Source organism: Hibiscus syriacus, unplaced genomic scaffold (assembly GCF_006381635.1).
Source record: "Hibiscus syriacus cultivar Baekdansim isolate YM2019G1 unplaced genomic scaffold, ASM638163v2 tig00003398_pilon, whole genome shotgun sequence".
Lineage (NCBI taxonomy): Eukaryota > Viridiplantae > Streptophyta > Magnoliopsida > Malvales > Malvaceae > Hibiscus > Hibiscus syriacus.
In genome coordinates, this window is record NW_024061969.1 from 2,563,586 (window position 1) to 2,574,270 (window position 10,685).

At 32.7% G+C, this 10,685-nt stretch overlaps 1 protein-coding gene across 1 annotated transcript; it reads right to left on the reverse strand.

The window, feature by feature from the left end:
• Positions 1-316: 316 nt before the first annotated feature.
• On the reverse strand, positions 317-9,109 carry LOC120176285 (F-box protein At3g07870-like). Its single transcript, XM_039182736.1, has 2 exons — positions 8,963-9,109; positions 317-709 (listed from the first exon to the last, which is right to left on the reverse strand). Exons 1-2 carry the CDS (start codon positions 9,107-9,109, stop codon positions 317-319), a joined length of 540 nt encoding a protein of 179 aa, XP_039038667.1.
• Between the last annotated feature and the right edge of the window lie 1,576 nt (positions 9,110-10,685).

Consider the following 10,685-nt stretch of genomic DNA (forward strand, 5'->3'; position numbering starts at 1 on the left):
ATCAGAGTTAACAACTAAGAAAATATGTAGAATGTAATTTTGTGCATCCACTAAAATAACTAAAAGCAAACAGAAACCTAAACAAGTCAATATCTAGGGCATGTATATACAATTCAAACAATAACAACAATATTTGAGAACATCACTAGACAGTATAGTTGACATAAAGTACATACGAAGACACCAAATCCCATTAAATCTTACCACTTTTGTTGTAGCTCACCATCTGTCTCAGTGTTCAACATTAATTTGATTCATCTCCGGCTGACCATCGTATTATACATTCCTCATGCTTTGATCTTCCATTCAATGTAACCTAGCTCTCAACATAAGCAGTAATGTGCATTGTTTCTTTATAAGTGTGAACACCAAGATTTCTAAGCTCTTGTATGGAGGGATCAAATAAAACTAGTTCTTGATCAGAGCTCTCGAGAAACAACTCGCCATTTTTCCAAAACCCCAAAGGCCTCTGAAATCCAATAACATTTTTAACACTTAATTGTTTAGTCCACGACCCATTCATAACCCATAAATCAAAAGACTTGTCATTTCCTTCCCTTGGGTAAAAAATAGCACCAAACATTCCATGGAAGTCCAAAAGTTCCAAATAATATTGTTCTAAAGTCCCACCAAATTCAGGCAGTGGTGAAGTTGAAAACTTTTCATTAACCATGTCAAACGAAAGAATATGGTGAACAACCCCAACTGCCTGGCAATAAATAAACCTATTGACATAATTATTAAACAAAGTATAAGCAAAAGTATAAACCTCAAGAAATGAAATTTCCTTCCATGAATCGATTTTAAGTGAATATAACTCAACTTGTGTAGTCCAATATGCCATCAACCCTTCATCTAGATTCTCTTCAAAGTACTAAGTAACAAATCTTACAACTTTGATGTCATCGGTTTGGGAATCATACCCAAAACCAAGGCAATTAATATTAGAGAAATCCACTAGTCCAAGAGGGCGCTGGACTGTGGATTGAGGTAGGATTTTAAACTCTCTGGTAGATGGGTTCCGATGGGAAACATTACGTCCAATACCACCTAGATATGCTAAACACAATATTTCATTACATGGGCCATGAATAAAAGGTGCATGCACAAATTATCAAAAAAGGGTAAGTGAATATAGTGTTTTACTCTAAAGTTTTGGTGGTCTTTCTCGGTCGAAAGTTGAGAGAAATAATGGATGTCATCACGGGTGTCACCATGACAACATTTAAGGAGGTGTGTCACACCCCAATATGGGGTTAGATTTCTTTAGTTTAAAATATGGAAAATGAATAACCATAAGTGGGAAGAGTTGTTCAACCACTACAATTATTATTATTATATTATATGGGGAAAAATGGTAAACCACATATCTGAAAGATTTGTTTTAGTGTAAGGTTTGGTTTTAAAACAATTATTGGAGAGATTGACCCGGTAGTATGAACCATTTCTTTTCTAACTGATCAAATAGCTTAATCCGACATGAATCAGCTTGGTATCGAAAGAGTAGAACCGACCAGCACCGAACTCAACCCATCCACCTAAACTCTCGGTAAACTGTCATCACCCTTCTAGTAGTCTCAGATTTACTTCCCAACGACAACCATGGTGAATCAAACGAACAACCAAAGATGGTAACAACATTCTTCCCTTCGGTAACAGTGGTAATAGTGCTCTAACAACGTCAAACGGAAAACGATGCATATCCACTTTGCATCATATCATTGTCTACAACCAACTGAACACAAAATAACGATTCTATCAAACCCCAATAGGTGCAAACAAGAGAGAATTCCAACAAAACTTTTGGTTCTCGATTCCAATGATCTGGACCACCATCGAGAAATAGCAATAGTGGAGATGTTCCCAACAACAAGGTGACCAACATATCTCGGAAGTGACTCCATCCATCGGTAAATGACAGAGATTGGGGAGGTTGAAGCTCACGATGGCCGAAATTTCTCTTATAGATTTACGACTATCCATGGAGTTTCTCAATGATTGGAGTCCGTATTCTTGATGAGGAGACCAAAATGCTTATGTGGTGGAGTTACGGATTAGACCGATGACCGGCGACGACGGCTATCGTGGTGGTCAACGCGTTGGCTGTTGGTTGATGAAGCTTTCTTGCTTCACTTTGAGAACACGATAAAGATTAAAAAAATTGAATATATTAAATGTGTTGAAGTAAAAAATTAAGCATTTGTACACAGCACACGTGATTTTGGATAATTATTGATAAAGTGCAAAAGGGGTAAATTACAAGGTGAATCATCCAAGTTTTGTAAAAGCTAACCATGTTTTCTAGCTTCCATATTGTTATGATTATGGCATAATAGTTTCAATAAGATCAATTGAGTCCCTGAGTTTAGTAATTGAATATATATAGTGGCTCCATAAGTTTTTAGTTTTATAAATTGGGTTTCCAAACTTTTAATTAGATTCTAATAAGTTATTATTTTATGGCAAGAAAAATTTATTGGAAGTCGTATTTGTACTATAAATTATACGTGTTCGTTAGAAAAGATTGGAAGCTAGAAATCAAGTTGGTGAGCTAGAATTTAAGACTAATATTTTGGGTTTTGTTGATGTTCCGATTTTGAGGTTCGTTTCTCCAAATTCAAACCCGGTAAGCTGTTTTTAAATTATTAATCACCCAATTCGATCCGTTTTTCAAAATTAAGCTCAGTTTTTGTTGAAATTTCTGTTGTTATATATATGAGGAATTATTGGACATTGAATTAAAGATCGAGTGCGTTCGAATGGAATTTATATGGTCAATCAGTAGTGCACGGAAATTGGGGTAATACTTAACTACCTCTTTATGCTTTATGGATCATGTGAATATTGGTAAAAGCATGAATAAGATATTATTAGTCTCATATGTGTAGTTAATTAATTTCTACACTCGATCCGAATACGATAAAAATTCGGTAAATGATTATGGTTCAGATGACTTTTATAAGAAATTGATGGATTGTTAGAATTAAAATTACAAGTTCTGTGTTTAGCAATAAAGGAATCAGCTTGGATCTGTAATATATAATTTATTTCATCAAAGGTAATTGGATGAGAAATTATGAGAATACTCTGGTAGGGTAAAATAATAGAAATACCCTTGTGTAGTAAAAAGACAAGATTTGACCATATAAGTTGGATAAAGGATTTTTAAAGACATATTGATCCGATAAAATTTTTGATGTGCATAAAAAATGCTAGTTTTGTTTAGAAAATTTGGATATTTGGTTTTTTTTACTCCAAGGTGGTTTCTACAAGATACTAGAAGTTATTAAGGGAATCATTTCAAGAGCAGAGAATGCTCAAGAAAGCAATTAATCATAGGATCTTTATATTATAATTATGTTTGTTAAGAGTTAATACTGAAATTATCTGGTTAAGAAATTACGAAAATTCCCTTGAGAGGTAAAATAGTCCGAGTTGACCCTGAATGAGAAAGTAATTTGAGGATTCATACTTAACTCGATTAAGTGCAGATTTGATTATTAAGATCATGCCTTTGTACAGAAAATTCCAGATAACCTGTTAGTAACTTTTGAGAAGGTAATTGACAAGGAAATCTTTGAGTTAAGAATAAATTATCGATGGTGCTCTTTTGACAGAATTGTTCGAAAGGATTGAGGTAAATGATAAATTTGAATTAAATAATAAGACCGAACGGAAGGAAATGATTGAAATACCCTAGATCTGTAAAATGAATAAAATACCCCTACAATGGAAATGACTCAAGAATATAACCAAGTTCATGAATGAATAGATATCCTCAAGCTTTGAAATGAATGGAAAAACATTGAGCACCAAAATAACCAAAATGCCCTTAGGGCCTATAATAATAAAATGTCTTGGATTAATTAAGAAATCCAAACAAACATGGGTCTTGTACTACCCTTAAGAGTTATAGAATTCAATTTAAGTGAGTAGATCAACACTAAAGCTATGTCAATACATGAATGGCATAAATATGATTTGAATGCGTGTTAGTATTCGCAAGTGTGGATCGATGATAATTCTGGAAGTAATTGGCTCAGCTCAGCTCTAGAGCGCATTCGATACTAAGAAGAGGATATTCGTGAGACAAATCAACCACGAATACCAGATGGACTTTATTATATGACTAAATTGAAATGAAAGGTAGTACAATATGTATCTGAAATTCAAAATTTTTTGAATTACTCTGGAAAACTTGAAGTAAATGAGATAGATTTGATTGCTAAATGAACTAAGTAACCTCAACGACTGAGGATTAAATAAGTGATTGGATTAGTCTGGAACCACTGTTGAACTTACAAGATAAAATGTCTTTACGGGTCATAAACCATGAATCAAGTTCGTGTGTATTTCCTGATATCATTGAAACATATAAATGAAATAAAGACCGTTGAAAGATCTATTCATCGATGATTACAAAGATGATTTATGAACAAGAATTGTTAGTATTAAAGAGTGAATACTCTGGAAGGACATTGAACGGAATTATCGACATGCATTAGTCTGAGAGTTGTGTAACTCAAGTTGTTTGATAATCTGATTGATCAATATAATGGGATGTTTTGAATCTACGTTTTCTCCCTTATCAGCTCAAATGACTCCGATAATATCTGATTAGCACAAGTAACTCAGATGCAAAGGATTCTGGATACCCCAGATTGGTTGAGTAATAGAATAACTCTCCATAAGTCTGAATTTAAAATTCATTCGATATAAAGGTTCCTGTACACTTTCCTGATGCACATGAATTATAGTGGAATTCTAAGGTATCAACATTAAATGGTTGATCAGATCATTTAGTAATTTGATTCTCTCCAATAGGACTTTGTTCTTGAAATCCGATCAAACTGCACAAGTTCATGTTATCCATACTAATAACTTCAAAATGCCTCTGAAAAATATTTGGATTCTCTAGTGTGTTCCTTATATTTTAATAAATTATTTTATTATTATAACATGAGGTACACTGAAATCTATGGTTACTGTTTTATGGATGCACCGACTTAATGGCGATAGCTTATGGAATTGTATCAATGTATAAATTGTATCTTGGAGATACAAAATTGTAAAGTACACCTCTGATCAAGCTGGAAAATTTTTATGGACCTAATGTGACTCTTAGGTAAGCTTTGCGGCCCTGAGATCATTCTCGGGTAGGCCCTGCGGCCCTAAGATATGTTCTTAGGTAGGCCCCGTGGCCCCAAAACTTTCTTGGGTAGGCTCTTAGGCCCTAAGATGTTTCCTTAGGTTAAATCTTTATATGATGGTTTCAAACTACGAGTTTAAAAAGCTTTACTACAGTATGATTTATGAGATTTACTGAACTATCATTTGATTAGTGAACTTATTATGATTTTATTGTACTGTTGGAACACACTAGACATCTTATTCGATCTTCTAAAAACGTGATACTATGAATGCTTCATATGAATTGAGATATTCATGGCTTCTATTCGATGAACTACCAGTGGAACCTCAGATTATCCCGAAAATTTGTATACGTCTGATTCAATAAGGAAATTATGGCTTTCCATTTATCTGCATGTCCTTTAGCATTATCTGGTAGTTTTGTATTACTGAGCTTTCCAAAGCTCACTCTATTACTCACCATTGCAGGTTAAAAGAATTGTACCAGTGCAGCTATCGTTATCAATAAGGGAGTTCTTCTGGCGTTGCTTGCAGAGTATGGTACATGTGATTAGGGGCATGTACATTGTAACTTTTTTTATATACGAGTCTGAAAATCTGTTTTATTTCTAAATATTGGAAAATTTTACTTTTGTATTTATAAATGATTTTATGAGTTTAGATGTTTAATAAAAGTTTTTAAATTTTTCGTTCTTTTTTCGATGGGTTGCTCTGGTGGCCCTAATGTGACACTCGGATCGGGCTATCTGCATCGGTCTGAGGGGGTTACAAGGAGATTAAGGTTATTGTTTTTGAGATTGTTCTGATGATGTTTGGTAATGAAATGAGGGGTTTCAAAAGATGAAGACCAGGACTTACAAACGTACCTGAAACGGTTCAAGGATTTAGCAGGAAGCTTTGAGAGAATCTCTAACACCAACATCTCTGGTAATTCAGTTCTAGTTTTGATCAACCCTTGCATATTCCTTCTTTATCTTCTCTATTTCCTTTGTTGTTTTCAATATATGATTTTGTTTGGGGAAAGACGATGAGAACTAATATAAAAGAAAACGAATATAGAAAAAACTTATAACATGTAACATCAAACGCTTTTCTGTAACAAGAAAACTACGATGCAAACTGGTCATTATTTATACTATTTTGATGGGCCTGGTCGAGCCCTTTTAAAACCCATTAGCTTATCATAGACAAAGTTTGCAAAATATTGACTACATACAATAAGCGACTACTTTTATTAGTATGAATAAGACAGGCATAGGTTGAATGGGTCAGTTTTTTTGGCAGTTTCAATCCTGATTTTAAAAATATATTATTTATATATGATATTATCTCGCTAGTATGATTGTTAATTTTTTTCTTGTCCCAAATCTGTTATAGTTTTTAGATTAGAATACTAACCTCTACATGATACAGTCTAAAATAGTAATCTATCTCTTAAACTCTATATAAAATATGAATTGACCCCTAAATTTAGTAAAAGTGAATGTCTCTACTCGCCACTCATCGTCGTCATCGCCCACCGTCAGTTTTCATCACCAGTCATCTTCTTCGGTTGTCATGCCAGCATGTGAGGCCATGTAAGCTTGATATTGCATCTTCATACGTTGATTGTTTGTTGACTAATAATTTCTTCTGTATAGGACTCTTTTTTCCTAAATGAAATGTTAGAGGTTAAAGTGCTTGTCTATATATATAGGGTCCAATTATATAGTGTAATATTTGTTAGTTTTACATAGATTTAGTAATGTAGATGAGTGAAAATAGAATATTGATACTAACAATAGAAAATGAAAAGATATTCAATGAAAAAAATAAAGAATTAATCTCGTTCAGCTATCTCTACTCATCCAATAGTCCTAAATCTGTATATAACTAAAAATGTTTTACAATGTATAAATGGATCTTCATATACATACATATAAATATATTTATTAAACCCTAAATTTTGATTTCAAGATTAATCGAGTTGTTGAAGGATAAATAAATTATCATAAATTCAATAATCCAAAACCTCTAGCATAATCCGCTTTTTAATCCTTCAGTTTAATATTTAAATCAATAACAATACTGGTCAACAATTTAATTCTCAATCACAGACAACAATTTAATAAAATAATACCAATCATCATCAATTTCAGTTTAATATTCATATCAGATGGGACAATCATGCGTATTTGAGCAAGTTCAAATTTATTTTATTAGAATTAAATAAGTCAAAAAATGAACTAAACGAACATGAACAAAAGTATGTTCATGTTTTTTCTGGTTTAAATTTAACTGAACAATAACACTCAATAACTATAATTTTTTTATTAAATATCATATTCAAATTTGATCTAACCTATTAACATTTGTTAATAATTTTTTTATTAAATCTATAAATGCATTTAAAATTTTTATTATAGTTAATTATTCTATTAATTTTGTTCATGAAATTTAAGGGAGAAATCATAATATCTATAAGAAAAAATCCCATAATTGCATTATTTTCCTCTTTCCAAACATTCTAGGGTCAAGTTGATCCACGTGAATTACTTTGTCACCAAGATCCACGTGTTTTTATATATGTTCTGTTAATGTTCAAGTTGATGACTAGGATGATGGAAGGACTTAATTGAAACGATATTAGTACTTTGAGAAGTAAATTAGACCAATTAAAATTTGGGAACCAATTCAAATTTTAATACATAATTTAGAGATGTTTAATGCAAATAACATAAGTATTAATTTTACAATCTCTACTGATTCTCAATTTCTAACATTGAGATTTTTTCATGATCTCTATTTTTTACCATTACAATCGAGAGTTCCCAATTTTGGTTATTTTTATATAATTATTAAAGTAATAAATTTTACTTTCATTTTATAGAGTCTAAATTAAATATGTTATTTAATCAAAACAATATTTTATTCAAAAATTTATTTAATTATCGTCTAGTTTGATACAATAAATTTATTATAAAAGCCTTGATTAATTTTAGAAAATACTTTATAAAAGTAGGTCTCCTAATTTCGGGTTGCTTAAGATTAAATTAACATAAGAAAGTATATGTCATTATCAACAAGTAGCTTAATCACATTATTTTTCTTTTACTTCCTATTCTTTGAAGTTAATGGTTTTTCCCATTAGTGCATGCTGATGAAGATACACAAGGAAAATAAAATAAAATATCAAGGAATGGGTTTGATTAACGAAGTCGGTCGAGCGTAACACAAACGAATCTCCCTCAGTTTCAATCCTCTAGTTTTGTTTCTGTTACAAGTAATTTCAGGTGAAGCTTTTGTAAGCCCTGAATTATTTTTTGAACATCTTGAACCATATAAATGTTTCCTGATGTAAGTCTCATAGCTGAATCAATGTAAGTTAGAAACTGTGTTAGAAAGATGAATTATCAACTATTTAATCTTAAAAATTGTTTTATATAATACTACTACTAATAATAATAATGAAACCCATAAATATTACATCATTCCAACTTTTCAACCATCTTATACATAAACTCGATAACAGAAGATATAAAAGCAAGTACAAAGGAAACAAACTCACCTGGATTTGTTAAGGCTCATCTAAGCGTTAAGCCAGATTTGAAGTAATCGATAGGGTTATTAGGGTAATCAGAACATGTTCCTTGCTTTAACCATTCACGCTTCCAAAAGCCAATACCCGATTAAGTAGGGTTCTTCATGTTCGGCTATAATGATATTAAGTTGCTTTGAATTAGAGTTAATGTTTTCTAAATTAGATGAATATAAATTAGATCATATATATAAATTAAAAAAAAACAACTTAAAAAGTTGATGAGATGCTTACCTTAAGGACTACTAAGTCAGTAATGGGTGCCTTGGAGTAACAGAGATTATTGGCTGCATTGTAAGGAGGAATTAGAACGTCTTTTGCATGTTGAGGCCATATACCATGGATGGTTAACACAGACGGGATGGGAGTACCACATGCCATGCCACTAGAATTACACACAACAAGATGCCATTGGAGACTGAGTTTATAAAAATGTATGGGGGTTTGAGCTGTAACAAGAACTAAGAAACAAATCACCAAAACAACCACAACTTATAATTCAACAACATTGTTAGAATCAATACTCTCACAATCAACATTCACTATGTGCTTAATATTTACAATGGTCAGTTCCTTTTTATATTGCAAATGTAGCATCAAACTTGTTTTTGTTTCAGTTTCTATTTTAGTATGTTATATTGAAAATGTTGCATCAAACTTGTTTTTGTTTCAGTCTGTTGTAAGTGGGATACTCTATTGTTTCAGTTTATTCAGTTTGTTTGCAGTGGAAGCACACACATGGTTTTCAGTTCGGAAGTTAGGCAGAAATAACTTCCATCCCTTAAAACCCAAACATGACATGTAATTTAATAAAATATAAGATTTAGTTATCACATGTAATTTAAGTGGGATACTCTATTGTTTCAGTTTATTCAGTTTGTTTGCAGTGGAAGCACACACATGGTTTTCAGTTCGGAAGTTAGGCAGAAATAACTTCCATCCCTTAAAACCCAAACATGACATGTAATTTAATAAAATATAAGATTTAGTTATCACATGTTATGCAATTTGGCAACAGCTGTGATTAATCACGCATTTTTAAACCATGGAATCAAATTAAAGTCCATTTAAAAGACCAAATATTACAAAACTAAAAACCCATTTAAAAACTAAACCCAAATATATTAAACCCATTAGCTAGACCTACGCGGGAAGATCCATCAAATTAGGGTTTCCTCACATTCCAGTAGATGCCTCAGCCATTATATCTAGGGTTGATCCAACAATCCATATTAAAAATAAAACTAGAGTTTTATTACTAACCTTAATTGCTTCCAGCCGCCGTAAGCTTCTCTATCGTTGGATCAAATATGATCCAATGGCCTTGGATGTGCCCTCACCGATTCCCCATGCGACCTCGCCATCTTCATTTTCACGGTCGTCACATTTCTCGCCGGTCATTGCAAAGGAAAATATGTATGCCTCGGGGTAAAAAACTTTACCCCGTCATTCGATGCCATCACAGTTGCAGAACCCAGGCATTGTCACCACCTGTGTATCCCCCTCATCACGTCAATGAGCCCCGAAATGAAAAAAGGAGGTATTTTCTATATATATAACATGAAAGAAGATTCGAAGAAAAGATGAGTTTAGGGGTCTTGAAAAGGGTTGGGGTATTTGAAATTTTGTTTTAGGCTTCGAATCTTTAACTTTTTGGTTCAAATAGAGGCTCGGTGAGATTTGGGTTTCAAAATGAGTTGTTTTAGGGAAGTTTTCCACTAACGACGCCGATTTTTTATGGCTATCGCGGTGGACGGCTTCTTCTCGATGAATGAGAAGATGAGATGGAGAGAGCATGAGATTTCTGCTTTTAGGAAAAAATGAAAGAGATACAAAGTGTTTCTAAGCCATTTAGGGCATAAGTTTGTCTTACATTTAAGAAACCAAACGGCGCCGTCTTGAGAGGTAGACACCATGTGTTTAGAGCATGGTCTATTCATGCGGAAAGGGTCTCCAC

Coding starts and splice junctions, on each gene's coding strand:
- LOC120176285 (XM_039182736.1), bottom strand. CDS start 9,109: ATGGCATGTGGTACTCCCATCCCGTCTGTGTTAACCATCCATGGTATA. Junction 710..8,962: donor CTGACTTAGTAGTCCTTAAG/GTAAGCATCTCA, acceptor ATTTATTGCCAG/GCAGTTGGGGTTGTTCACCA.